General features: G+C 37.0%; 1 protein-coding gene across 1 annotated transcript in view; it reads left to right on the top strand.

Annotated features, from left to right (window-relative positions):
• CCSER1 (coiled-coil serine rich protein 1) overlaps positions 1–14,730 on the top strand; it is a gene marked incomplete at both ends in the record, with an annotated part of 925,644 nt that extends 910,914 nt beyond the window's left edge. The window contains 1 exon segment of the mRNA XM_080931819.1: positions 14,248–14,730. Coding sequence (XP_080787945.1) covers positions 14,248–14,730 — 483 coding nt within the window.
• Between the last annotated feature and the right edge of the window lie 355 nt (positions 14,731–15,085).

Genomic DNA, 15,085 nt, shown 5'->3' with positions numbered 1-15,085 from the left:
CATAGTGAGCCAGTGATAGACCAGAGTACAGATACATGTAAAGTCCAATTTGTAAAGTCAGTGAGTTTTATTGGACTTATTTTGAAGATAATAGATGAAGGACTACATAATGGTGCAAATATTATCAAAGACAACTATTTAACCAAAGCCTACCCCAGAAGGTGTGACAGCTAACAAAATCTAGGAAGCTGTAGCACACCAAGTAGTCCACAGGCAAGTCAACAATTTGAAGAGTGTTCTTAGCAGCTCTCAGTTGGTCTGAACATCTTCTAGGAAACTCAGCTGGGTGGCTAGTCCCTGCTAACTTCCACCACGCTTGGCTGTACTCTGTGTATTGGGGGTTAGTCTAAGAAGGATACTTCTAGTCTTCTCTGTGTTCTTATGAAGATGGAGGATGCTAGAAAATCTGATCACTTTCAGAGATTTCCTGAAGCTGTTTTAAGATATGTTCTTCCCGCTTTGGGAAAGCACCACAGTTACCTACAGAGTGATGCGTAGTTCTGAACTAAGTAACCAGGGAAAATTCTTAACAGCACCACTGATGTCTGCTGTGCCTTTGAGTATGTTCAATAAACTTGTTTACAAACACAGAAAACAAGACTAGAGACATGATACAAAATTAATAGTGATGTTGTGGTGCAATAAATAACGAAGTTCAGAATTTTAGATCAGGGTTATTAACTCTACTTAAGTAAATCTTAGGTAAAAAATGATAAAGCCTGGCAAATTTCCTTTTTTTGGAATATTTGGAGTTCTTCAGGTGGGAGAAAAGGCCAAGCATCACCGGAATGGTAAGAGGGACATGGGAGTTGAAGCAAAGAAGAAAGGATCCTTTGGTGTACATGATGTGCTGTAATTATGGTACTTTGTAGCACTGCTGGTTCCAAGAGTCTAGGCTTTCTCTCACTTGTGTTTATTGTCTTATCAACTTCCTTATAGTTTGATCATGAAAATTGTTTTGTTTCTAGTGCAAAACCATACTTTCTTCTGGGATGGCATGTTGATTTTTGGAAGTCCCTCTTTGCAATGCATTTATTGCTTGTTCTCCTTAAAAAAGTAAGGGAATATGAATGAATAGAAGGATAAATTGTAACATTTTAAAAAAATAACGAGAATTAGAGGTTTCTACAAAGTAGTGTGGTACATTCGTTTTGTTCTTCTCAGTGATGACTTTGTTTTCTGACATTACTCAGTGTTACAAGGATCACCATGTTATTCAGTGTTGTAGGTATCTCCATGGATACCTAAAAAAATTGCCTATGTTGCTTCACATAATACATGCTATATTGATTTTACTTCTTGAGAAAGTCACCTGGTATTACCGCCAAACTGTATCATTAGTATGAAAAGGTCTATCTTTAGGCCATGGTAAGTACCCATCTCAGGCTTGTAATTCTAGCATTCAACTTAGCTTCCACTGACACAGAGGAGGCCCACATCTAAAGCCAAAAAGAAACAGAAGTTACCCACCTCTTCACAAATTTATTCAGAAGACCGAGAAAAGTCACTTTTCAAATGCTAAGATCTTGCTGCAGTAAGTGACCTTGGTGACAGATTATTTCTCTACCACCAGTGAAATAAGCAAATTTAAGCACAAGTTTATTGGGAAGCTTCTCTCAGGTGGGCAAGTTCATTGGCCCGAAGAACCAAGGCAAGGGAAGTCTCCATGGGGAAAGGATGAGGGCATGAAAAGAAGAGAGAAGAGTGTGTGTGTGTGTTTGTGTGTGTGTGTGTGTGTGTGTGTATGTGTGTGTGTGTGTGTGTGTGTGTGTAGAGAGAGAGAGAGAAAGAGAGAGAGAGAGAGAGAGAAAGTGTGTGTGTGTGTGTGTGTGTGTGTGTGTGAGAGAGAGAGAGAGAGAGAGAGAGAGAGGAAGAGAGAGAGAGAGAAGGAGGAGGAGGAGGAATAGAAGAGGAGAGAGAGAGGCAGAAACAGAGACAAAGATAGACAGAGAGAGAGAGGCAGAGACAGACAGAAACAGAGACAGAGACAGAGATAGACAGAGAGAGAGAAAGAGAGAGAGAGAGAGAGAGAGAGAGAGAGAGAGAGAGAGAGAGAGAGAGAGAGAGAGAAGAGAGAAGAGAGAAGAGAGAAGAGAGGGAATTGCTAGGAGAACCAGGAGGCCAACTCTGTTTTGGTATGTGAAATACCCTTGTCATAATATCTGAAACCAAACACCTAGAGTCACAGTGTGGTAGAACAGAGCAAGAGAAGATGAGGAACCACAGGTGCACTCCATGAACACACACCACTGTATTTCTTTTCTCACAACTGAGCAACAAAAACTTACTAAACTCTATTTTTTTTCAATTCATTCAACAATTTTTGCTCACAAACTTAATAGATATAACATTATCTTCATAGATCAGGATTTTATTTAAATTGTATGACATCTATCATGTGGAAGTTATATTCCACTTATTGGCCTTTTTTGTTGTTGTTCTTTTGGTCCTGTGCCTTACATTAAATGTACAATTTATGACCATGCATTAGATAAAAGATAATGAATGTGTATAAATATTCTAAGATATAGGGTACCTGTAGGATATCTAAATTGGCTAATTGATGACTTAGTATTATTTTTATAATCCAAGGAACCATTAATACAATCTAGATCTTATTTTCCATATAAAAATTAAAGAATTAAAATACATTCTCATTGTGGCCTTCATTTTTTTATTACTAAATCAAGACATGGAAATACTCATATTTGCAAGGAGCGAGTGTTTGCTATTCAAAATACTAAACTTACAGTGATTGACATCAATAAGATGAAAATCATTGAACATAATTATTGAGATCTTAGCAATTTATATATTTCATCTGACTCTCATTATATTTTATGCTTTGTTGATTTTTTCTACTTAAAAATCAATTTTAGATCTTTTTCAAGGATGACTAACTTTGAAGCTGTTAGCCCATCTGTTTTTTCTTTGTTAAACAGCCTTTCTGAGGTTACTCTGAATTTGTAAGGAAAATGATTTGCTTTGATAATAAAAAAGGTTTTCAAAGGAAAAATAGCTTCATGATTTCTTTTTGCACTCTATAATAAGTTGTTTCTAACACCCACAAAATTCATCATAAGCAGGAAAAAAGGTTAGTTATTTAAAATTGCTATTATTAAGTAAACCTCTTATCTTCAAGACTCAATTCTTTATGGAGTGAAAGTGTGCATTTTGAAATTTCATGCTTCTTTAAAAAAGGTTTATGGCATATGTGCAATGATATCTTGACCATAAGTTTCCATACAGTTATTCCTTATTTTGCTCTATCTTATAATTTATTCTGTATGAAAACATTTCAGGAAAACTAAAGAGAAAAATGTATATTTGTTCATTTCAAATCCTCCGCATATATTTTATTTCCATGTTCACATTCATAATTTTCTTTTGATGTTGCAAAAGCTTTGAATGGATTTTAACTAGTATCAAGTCATCAGATCATCCACAGAAAATACAACTATTTTTTTTTCTTTCTTTTTAAATTAACTTTTATTGGACATTTTATTTATTTACATTTCAGTGTTATTCCTTTTGTCAGGTTTTGCCTCCAGAAACCTCCTATCACATCCCCTCTCCCCTTGCTTCTATGAGGATGTTCCCTCACCCACTTTCCCACCCCCACCTACACAACCAGGGATACTCCTATACAGTGGCAACAAGCCTTCACAGGACCAAAACCCTCCCCTCCCATTGAAGCCAGCCAAGGACTTCCTCTGCTGCTTATGCAGGTAGAGACATGTGTTCATCCCTGTGTACTCTTTGGCTGGTGGTTAATTCCCTGGGAACTCTGGCTGGTTGTTGTTCTTCCTATGGGTTTGCAAAGCTCTTCAGCTATTCCAGTCCTTTCCCTAACCTTTCAATGGAAAGGACTCTCATGCTCAGTCTAATGATTGGCTGCAAGCATCTGCCACTGTATTTGTCAGGTTCTAGCAGAACCTCTCAGGAGACAGCTATATCAGGCTTCTGTCAGCAAGAATTTCTTTGTTGCAGTGAATATTAAAATATAAAATCAGTTTATCTCTTTATTGGCCCTGAGGTCTTACTCCTCAGTCCTGACCCTGATACGGAGCCTCACATGCCCTGTCTGAGCCACCACCCGGATCTCACTCCGTTTGCGCAGCTCCCTTCCCTTGGCGGTTTACTACCACCTGTTTGCTTCTGTGGTGGGGTTTTTCTCTACCACAAAATCCCACAGAAATACAACTCTACAGCCTGATAGCTTTTCATACAAGTTTATATATCCAACTTTCAATCCACAAACCCTCTACACAACAAGACTGCATCAAATAGACAAAGATAAAAACTGCTCTTCTAAATGAGATATTAGGCCTATAAAATCCTTAATGTTCAAAGTTTTAACATCAATCAATCTCACCTGGGTCTAGCTGGTCTTGGGGAAACTCAATCTCCACCACCTCTCCTCCTCCTCTAACCTCTCTTTTCTCCCCTGCTCCACCCAGTCATTTGCTTTCCTTTATTTTACTAATTAAAATGGGCAGGTGCAGATGAAGCCACCTCTTGGCAGCCCATCTTGGGGAAGTGGAATTGACATTAAAGTACAAACAGCTTCAAGACAATATACACTTCTTGGCATCCACAATAGTGTCTGAGTTTGATGTCTGTACACGGGATGGAACCCAATGTGGTACAGTCCCTGGACTTCCTTTCCTTCAGCCTCTGCTCCACACTTTGTCCCTTTATTCCTTTAGACAGGAGCAGTTCTTGGTCAAAATTTAGAGATGAGTGGATGGCCCCATTCCCCAATAGGGGGCCTTGCCTATCTTTGGGATTTGGTCTCTACACTTTCTCACTCCCCTTTGTTGGGCATTTTAGCTAGTTTCCTTCTGGGACCTTTTTGTTTCCCTGGCATCTGAGACTTGCTGGTGACTATTCCAGTTTCCCATCCCAGATTGCTACATATCACAGTTCAAATTCCTGACTGTATATCATCCCAGTCTCCTCCCTTACATGATCCTGTCCCACGTTTCACCTTTCCCTCATTTTTTCCTCCCAAGTCCCTCATACTTTCTACCTCCTGTGAGTATTTTCTTCCACCTTCTAAGAGAGACAGAACCATTCACACTTTGGTCTTCTTTCTTCATGAGCATCTTAAGGTCTGTGAATTTTATTTTGGTATCCTGAACTTTTGGACTAGTATCTACTTATAAATAAGTGCACATTATGTGTGTTCATTTGTGACAGGGTTATCCACTCACAATGATATTTTCTAGTTTCAGCCATTTTCCTAATAGTTTCATAAAGTCATTGTTTTTAATAACTGAGTAATACTCATTGTATAAATATACCACATTTCCTGTATCCATTCCTCTGCTGAAGGACATCTGAGTTCTTTCCAAGTTTTGGCTATTATAAATAAGGCTGCTATGAATATGGTGGGGCATGTGTTCTTGCTGGGTCCTCACATAGTACTATGTTAAATTTCTGAGGAACCATCAGGCTGATTTCCAGAGTTGTTGTATAAGTTCTTGTAGTAATAACTTCATTGCCCTATGTATATCCCCAGAATTTTAATTTTGTCTGATTTTTCTTAAATTGTACAAGCTTCTAAAAGATAGCAGTGTAAAATCAGACTCAGAGAATGTATGGGGATGTAAAAATACTTTTAAAAAGATATGTCATGTAACATTAGTTTGAACATGACTCTTAAATCAGCCAAATTATCCCAAGATAATATTATGAACCACGAGCAGAGGTTCCAGGAATACCCTTCAATTACAAGATGCTTCATTCCAACAATTTTTTTCCTGCTGGAAGTTATTCTTGGGACAGGAGCTGAGACATAGTGGTGTCTATTTATGGTATGACTTTAACAACACTCTGAAATATTCTTGAGATACCAATATATTCTGTGCATTTATACTTCTCATAATTCTTAAATTCTCTTTAAATAAATAATGTAAATTGCAGAGTATGAAAAATTTACTTACATTTTATTAGTTGGCTTTTTCCAAAGGAATCTGTCTGCAAATTTTGCATAGAACACAACTAATTGTATTTTTACCCAATAAATTAAAAAAGAATAAATAAAGGGTGAACAATAAAACATAACAAATTTATTTAAATTTGATATGTTAGTATCAGAATGACAATATGTGAATATATTAAAAGTTATATTTTTTTGAGAATTTCATACTTGAATACAGTATTTATGGAATTTGTTTCCTACATCCTTCCCCTCCAAATGCTCCTATAGCTTCCTTGACTCCCTTTCAAATATATCTTCTTTTTAAATTATAATTAAAGTGACCTGGAATCTTTCTACTTGAGGTCTAACTCTCAGATTACCCAATGACCTTTGTACTACTTACATCTACCAATAAGAGTCGTTCTTATCTCACATCAAAAAACGTTTATTTGGGCTGTAAACAGAGGTCATTACAGAAACCACAGCTGAACAAAAGGCAGAGGACACTGACCAAAGGTTCTCATTCACATTTGATACAGCCACAAAATGTCCTCCACACTATGTTTTTAGGGGATAACATGAAAGAGGGGAGTAAAATATTATAAATCCAGAGAAATAGGATAGCTATTGGGAAATAAATTTCTACATGACTAAATTCTGTACCATAAAAATCCCAGAAATATAAATATCTGAATAATTCATTAACAATTCAACCCCATTTATATGTCAACATGAATGGGGGAAATGTCACACGGCCCTTGATGAAGAGCTACAGATAATTAATGACTGCTGAGATAAAAGAATCAGTCTTCTCAAGGGATTAATTTCCTCAAAGGTTATTCGATCCTAATCAGTTAACCTAAACACATATACAAAAAAAAGATGAACAATAAATGGGCAGCAATAAACTGATCATGTCATGTGGCACTTATAAATTCATGCATGTATATATATATATATATATGTATGTATGTATATATGTATGTATGTAACATTGGCAGTCAAAGAATAAGCAGCAATAAAACAACAAGTCACTCAATTATAAATTGGGTACAGTACTAAGCAGACAGTTCTCAAAGAATAAAACATACATGAATGGGAAACACTTAAAGAAATGTTTAACATCCCTAGCAATTAAGAAAATGCAATTTAAAACTACACTGAGATTTCACTTTTTCCTAGGTCAAAATGTCCAAGATTAAGAAAACAAATGCTGACACATGACAGGGGATTCAGGAAAAGGAAAACTCATTCTTTGCTGGCAGAGTTACAAACTGGTGAAGCCACTGTGAAAATCTATGCATAAGTTCCTATGGAATTGGGAGCAGATTTGCTAAATAGTGATCCCTCCTTCAGGTCAACTTTCCTCAAGATGATTAAGTGTCCCCTGAAGCATGTCAGTGTGTTACTGAGCTCACCAAGTAGCATTACCTGAGACACGTTTCTCCCTCCCTGCCTCTTGTTAATTTGTGGACTCTGAACTACACAAACCTGCAAGCTGGTGCTTTGAAGCTTTCCTTTTGTTGTCCGGGAAACTCACTGCAGGACTTTCTGCTTGCAAAGCAATAATGACTTCTGAATAATCTCTCTATGGTAGGGTATTTCCAAGTGCTTACAACATATTTTTTATCACCAAGAACAGACTTCTCCACTCAAGACTCAGATAGTGGCAGCAGTGTGGAGCTTCACAGGAGATGTCGGGACTACAGCAGAGAGTCTGTCCATCTGTGCTGAAAGGAAAGGGGCAATCTAATGATTTTAACAAATAGGCCAAGTTACCAATATTTTGGGTATCCTGAGCATGAGGCACATCGCAGGAGTACCTTATTGGACTCCTCAAAATGTTACAAAGAATTTCTTAGTTTGGTATAACTTAACATGTTTCCTCTATTCTCGTATATTCAGACAAGTTCTGTGTTTACAGTCTTTTTTAGTACACTGAGCCATACACTGTATAATTATTCTCTTTGGGACCCCATTATTGTTTTTTAGTTTGAGGAGGAAAACTGTAGGTGAAATGTATCATACTGCATACACTTGTAAATGCTGTTGTCGAGTAAGACATCTGTTTATGAATGTTTCTAGTATCTATTAGTACAATGGATTTGTGAAGGAAAAGTGGTATTTAAAAAATAATAATTATAAAACCCTAAGAGAGTACTTGACATGGGCAAAGCCTAAGCAGTATTTAGAAAGAAATCTATTAGTTATCAGTGTATTTTTGGCCCTTTCATCGTTATGAATGATCAAAAACTGAGATAGACTGATATGTACTGGGCTTTTCTTGTTTAAACAACCATTTAGTGTGTTTATCTCTCTCTCTCTCTCTCTCTCTCTCTCTCTCTCTCTCTCTCTCTCTCTCTCTCTCTGTGTGTGTGTGTGTGTGTGTGTGTGTGTGTGTGTTGTGCTTGTGCTGGTGGTCTATAATTTTGTTCGTTTCATTCAAGATACAAGACATGCTTTTAATTTTATATAGACAAATTTTTTTTAGTGACTTATGCCCAGATCCTCTCTATCCTTTACCATTACTTTAAGTGATTTCAACTCTAATCTACCTACTAATTTTTAATGCAATTATTATTAAAGGTATCCATCAAAAATTATTTAGAAAATTTGTGTGAATTTTACAAGGTAGTCGTTTGTGTCATATTATGTTACACGCTCAAGAAATTCATTTGGAAACCTATGAAGTGCAGTCTCTAAAGTGTATCTCCCTTCAGATATATGTTATGAGAAATACCATGCACACGATTATGCCAATCTATTTTGTCACAGTGCCAAGGGCATCCCATTAAGTCAATTTTTAGCACCGAATAGAAATAGTAAAAGGAGACCTTTCTAAATGTAGGAGGACCTGACTTTGCTTCACAGACAGAAAAAATAACCGGGAAGGTTGGTGGTGGTTACTCTGGAAATACGTGGGGAACTAAATATAAAATTATCACTTAATAGAATTAGAAATGATGTTTAGCACGTATTTTAGGAAAAATTGCTCATATGTTGAAAAAGTTGTTTGTATGAAAAGTAAAACTCTGCAAGATAATCTAATGTATACTGATGTTGTGTGATAAGCATAATTTATGGTAATTTATAAACAGACAGTATGGAAAATAAAAGTATTTATGTACATTGCAATATCTTGTTAAGTACATATTCATGTTAGTATATGCATTTACCAATAGTATCTTCTGAGGGAGGATTTTGCTATTGGGCCTGGGCCTGCTCTAATTCACATTTGTTCTGCACTTCCATTGATTCCTAGAACTGTAAACATGTGCCACTGCACTCTCTATTTCAAATCATTTCCACATAGAAATCACGTTTTCCAATGTCTTAGACATGGCTACAGAGTCTCAAATGCATGATATTTTGACTTTATAGTTATGTTTTATCTAGTTTCTTTAACTAAGATGAACACAGATGGTGTGTTATGGTCTGTTCACTTAGTGTACTTCCAGAAGTGTACATTTAACTAATTGTGCTTATATTGAATTAATAGTTACCTACTCAAATTATTTTAATACCTTAAATAATGTTAAATCCATTGAAGCTTGATTTTGTTTCATATGTAGCTGCTATGCTTAAGAGTTCTCAAGGTTTTATCTTGATAAACCTGAGTTTACTCTATCCACTGTCATTCACAAGCATAAGTGCTTGCAGTTGTGTCAAAAACATAGCACCAGATGCTATCATTAAAAAAACAAAACCCAACAACAATATAAAAATAAAAACAGATTTCTAAGCTCTCCTTTTTACCAAAGAAGTGTACCTCCATCTGTCAAAATTAAGCACTGGAGGAAAAAGATTAACACCTACTCTTTCATGATCCTTTTTATATGATTCCTGTTTACTGTATTGACAAAATGCCATTTACAAGATTTATGCTTCAAATTTATTGATCTGTAATAAATTGATGTACTGTCATATTGCTTTGTTGCTTATGAAAGCTTTGGTATTTTTTGAGTATATCATGTACATGATATCTCTTGTGTGCTGTGAGAAGAATTCAACTATAAAGAACAGACACTACAGAATGCCGCTGAAAATTTTTCATGTCTCTTTGAAAGATCTGCATTCACCTTACATACTGTCTAGCAGGTGATATAGGTGATATATACTTCCTGTGTCTGTGTGTGTGTGTGTGTTTGAGAGAAAGAGAGAGAGTGAGAGAGAGAGAGAGAGAGAGAGAGAGAGAGAGAGAGAGAGAGAGAGAGAGAGATTGGAAGTCTAAGAATAGAAAAACTACCAACCTATATAGATTTTTGAATTTATAATATTTAATTGGGGTAAGTATCACTGGGAAAAGTATTATTCAACCAATAAACCATTATTACCATCCCAATTGAGAGAATATGTCATATTGTCACGTGCCCATGCTTCACGCCGCTAGGAACAGGCGTGCAACAAACAAACAGATTCTTCTGCGGATAACCTTTATTGTACAGCACTTTGAGCAGGGGGCTTCTTGAGCAGGAAACTTCTCTCTGAGCCGGGGACTCTCTACCGGGCTCTACTGTCTAGGCGACCTTTCATGCGCAGTCTCCCACGTGCAATCTCTCTGTCCAGTCTCTGTCCACGCGGGACCTCCCGCAATCTCTCCTATCGGGACTCTCTCCACGTGGTACCTCTCCGCCATCCCTCCACGTGGGGTCTCCTGCAATCTCTCCACTGTCTTCCTCTTCTCTCATGTGGGGGAGAAATGCACTGCTATATATGCCTAGGAGACTCGTGTCGCTACCAGATTGGTGCGCCCTCCAGTAACTCAATAGTATGCCCTGAGAGCGGGCTATGACGCATGTGGCACATGCGCATTAAGTCTCTTGGCTGGGCAACAACTGTTTGCTGAGTTCTCGGCGGGAAGCCGGCGCCATGTTTGGGTGTGGCACAAACGGCTCCCTACATCATATGACTATTTTCGATGAACATTATTAGGCATTTTGCTTCAGAATTTCTTTAATGTTCAAAATAATCCTTAATGAAGACATTGGATGAATATAAATACTGTATTTCTGGGTAAGAAAACTAGAAAAACTAAAAAATTTGTGGCTACTAAGAAGTCATCTAATTCCAGTAGAGATCTATATTAAAATTTAGCCTGTCTGATAACAGAACAGGAACCCTTTTTTTTTTTTTTTTTTTTTTTTTTTTGTGAACAGAATTCAGTATATGTAGCACCTGCTTCATAAGTGCTCAATAAAATGTGTCATGACAACAAATGGATTCAACAACTCCTGATCATCATATTATTAGGTCTTTTCCTGTTCGTGTCTACTGTAAGCTCTATACTCGATGGTAATCCAAACAGAACTTTTAAAAAGTCCAAAGTGTCAAGGGAAAACCATTCTAATTAAATGGAAATAAATGGTTTAACTATTTCTTTCTGTACAAAAAACATTGAAAAAGAGATCTTATGTTGTTTCGTTTTGTGAAAGATACACTGTAGCTGCAGGTGGCTGACACTCAGTAGAGGATGAGCATTTAAGTGGCTTGTGGGATTCTATTTATGTTTATTAGAAACACATATTACATGGAATAAAGTATTTTGGAATGTGTAAAATGAGTAGATAAAAAGAATAGTGACTGTTTAGCATGCTATATTATTAAATTAATGTCAGGGAGATTTCTATCAGCATTCTTCACTTTCATGGGCAGCTTGTATAGAAACAACTGAACAAACAAATCATCACAGAAACAAGAGATAATGGATATGTCATTGATCTTAATTTAAACTCTTAACTTTATACACACACACATTTGTCAGGAAAATAATGCCAATAGGAAGAAAAACATTACTGTTGGCTTTATTTGTCTTGATTTTCCAAACTCTCCTTCCATTGGAAACAATATTTTTCTCACAGTACTCAAAATGAGAGCCCATATTCCTAGCACATGGTTGCCTCTGGCTGTAGGAATTAAACCAAGGCTGATTGACACTCCCCTGGTAAAAGTGTGAACACTTTAGGAAGCATCTTTGGGTATGCTACAAAGTGGGAAAGAAGCCACAACTAATATTTATAAGGAGGACCAAGTGCCATGGGGAAGAACTGTGAGGGAAAATGGAAGAAAGGAGCAAAAAAAGAAAAGGAAAAAAAGAGAAAAAGAAAAGAAACTAAAATAAAAATTCTTTTAAAAAAAGATAAATGTTACTGCTTATAGCCCCTGCACCAAGTAATGGGGTGGTTTTTATTAGTCACAGAGTAGAAAATAACATATTATTCTAGATCTTCTTGGCAACTTGGAAGAGACTGAAGGTGTCTGCAAATAAAACTGTGTCAAGGACTTCCCCTAATGAACAAAAATTTCAGGGGACCATTTACTAGGCAAGGGGTAGGCAGGACATCCATGTTGGAGGAGGGAAGAGAAGAGAAGAAAAAAGACTTGGGGTTTTGGCAATGGAGAGAGACCCTGGGGTACAAGGTGCAAAGAACTAGAGGGTCCCAGTTAGATGGTGGTCTTCAGGAGAAAGAAATAATATGGAGGTAGAGAATGATGACCCAGATCCATGTGGCTTTAAATAACCACTGGCAGCTATGAATGTCTTATAAGGACGGATTATTACAGGTGTGCAGTTTGCATCAATATCAACTGGCTCTGAGTTTATTGTGTGGATGTTTTGTGGGGTGAGAATTCATTTCTATAAATCTGGTTTATAAATTACAAGCTTCAAAAGCTGCAGTTTTACAAGGTTACTGGGAAATGTGAATGAGCAGAGTCCACAGCAAGAGAGCCCTGAGATAGGTGGTCACTATATGGGGCTAGCCATGGAGGTGTAAAGATCATCAGGGACAGACAGTAGCTAGTGATAGTGTAGTTTGGTGCTCTTTCCATTTTTTAAAATATTTAATGCTATATAAGCACATGTTGCAAAATAAGAATTTCAAATTATTGACAATATTGAAGCAAAACCAAAAAAGAATAAATGTGACTAACCTAAAACTAAAGATCACAGTTAGTAGAGGTTATAATACAGCAAAAAAAATGTTTTAGTAATGATGACCTCAAAGGCTCAACTTAAATGACAATGCAGTGAGGTAAGATGTTCAAACATTATCATATTTCTTGTCATGTAATAGCTAGTGAATAACATATACAATATAAAATATAATCTCCAACATATACATTTATTCATAAATGTCTGTCAAATCCCTGGTAGACACCAGGGGTTTCTAGGGAGTATTTAAATGTAGGTGGGGATTTATCGGCTTAGCTGAAAGCACTGAATATCAGGACCACAAAGAAAAGAAGACACATGAGAGTCCTCAGGTGTGAAGCCAAACAACAAGGCTATTAGTGATTGTGGAGGGACTGGCTTTGTTGAAGATAGCTAGGCTTTGACTTGGCATTGCTCAATATAAAAGTAGTGACCATTCTTCCACAACAAAGTTATGTCAGCTGTAAAAGCATTTTGGGATCAGAAAAGATTCAAGATTTACAGATTTGATTTTCAGTGAGTACTTAAGCCTACTGTCCATCATTTACATTTCAAGTTACTGGAAATTTCACTGGCTCCATCTGCAGATGCCCCACCCATCATACCACAATCTCCATCATTCAGCTCTATACATCCTCATCTGCTTTTCCTACATTTTTTGTTATTCTTTGTAGAGATGACACATCCTTTATTTTATTCCAGCTAATAGAAGTACAGCTAGTTTCTGTTTCTACCTCGATATGGTTTTTATAACATACTGTGGGATTCAGAAGAATTACTGGTGGCTTGTAATCCTTGCTTCATCCATTAAATGATTAAATGAGAGATGTTGCCATTCCATGCAGACCTTTAAGCTTCTTGAGAGAAGAAAACTGTATGCAATGTGGCCTCTTTTTAAAGGATACATTGCCTCTAAATTATCTAAACAAACTACATGCTGCACATTCTTCTGTTCTACTACTACCCGTTTATTGTGACTATCTTGTTTTCAGTTGTTTTAAAGCTAGGTTACTATCTTTAGGTGCAGGAAATCATAAATCTGAGAATTATGTACTCTGGTTACATTTTACTATCTGGGTCCATTGGTAAGGGCTTGAATCTATGGGTATGGTAAGTAGTGGTCTTTTATATTCATCTATTACTCTACACCCACAAGGCTGTATTTTAAGACAAAACTGTAGAATTCAGAACTGAAAATGCCATTTTATATCAACTGACTCTTTACTACTGTTTGGAGTATTATAATACTTGAAGATTTAGTTTCAGAGAGAATTGTGCTGGATTTCTCACAGTCACTGAGAAGCTTTGAGTTTGTACAAAAATGTTTAGTGATCATTTCTATCTAAACAGGACTTTGTAAGATTGTTTTTCTCTTCTGTGTCTTTCCCAGACTACACACAGAAATCGAACCATGAGCCAGAGTCACAGCACAAGGGACAGAAAAGCAATACATACTCCCACCGAGGACCGTTTTAGATACTCTACGGCTGACCAGACAAGTCCCTACAAGAACATCTGCCAACTCCCAGGTCTGTGTCTAAGCAATCTCTTGAAGGACAAGGAATTAGGAGGAGTTATGAAACACACAAGGGGAAATCAGGAAGCAGTCACCTCAGAAATGACTCAGAACTCAAGGACAACCATGGGACAGAGCTTTCTGAAGCCAGCATCTAAACCAGAAGGGCTGTGCATGTCCTCAGAGAAACCAAAGGACTCAGCAGCTCTGTCCCGACAGCACTCAACCTTTACAGGGAGATTTGGACAGCCTCCCAGAGGACCTATCTCCTTACACACGTACAGCAGGAAGAATGTTTTTCTCCACCACAACTTACATTCAACAGAATTCCAGACGCTGGGGCAGCAGGATGGGTAGAAGGAGCCATGCCCTGTGAACAATAGAAATGACTATGGTTCCATGTGCCATGTAAGAGTGGCCATGTCCCTTTTACAACTTTTCTTTCTGTTAGCAAAGACTAAGATATTTTATTTTGTTTCTGAAAATGACAGATTGAGTATGTTGACTTACCTGTTCGAATTATTCATAAGACTTTTTTTTCCCTATGGAAACATACATGTATAATGAGTGAGAAGATCTTGCTGGCTTATGTGGCCTATAAGTTTATATTTTTTTTCTGTATTGCTAATAGGCATTGAGGTTTCAAGAAAGTAATGTCAAATAGCTCTCTGGTTATGCTGTTACTATAAAGTAGGTTAGAGGAATGAGTAGA

This window comes from Micromys minutus (assembly GCF_963924665.1).
Source record: "Micromys minutus genome assembly, chromosome: 18".
In the NCBI taxonomy this organism is placed as follows: Eukaryota; Metazoa; Chordata; class Mammalia; order Rodentia; family Muridae; genus Micromys; species Micromys minutus.
This window is presented reverse-complemented; position numbering and strand designations above follow the sequence as displayed.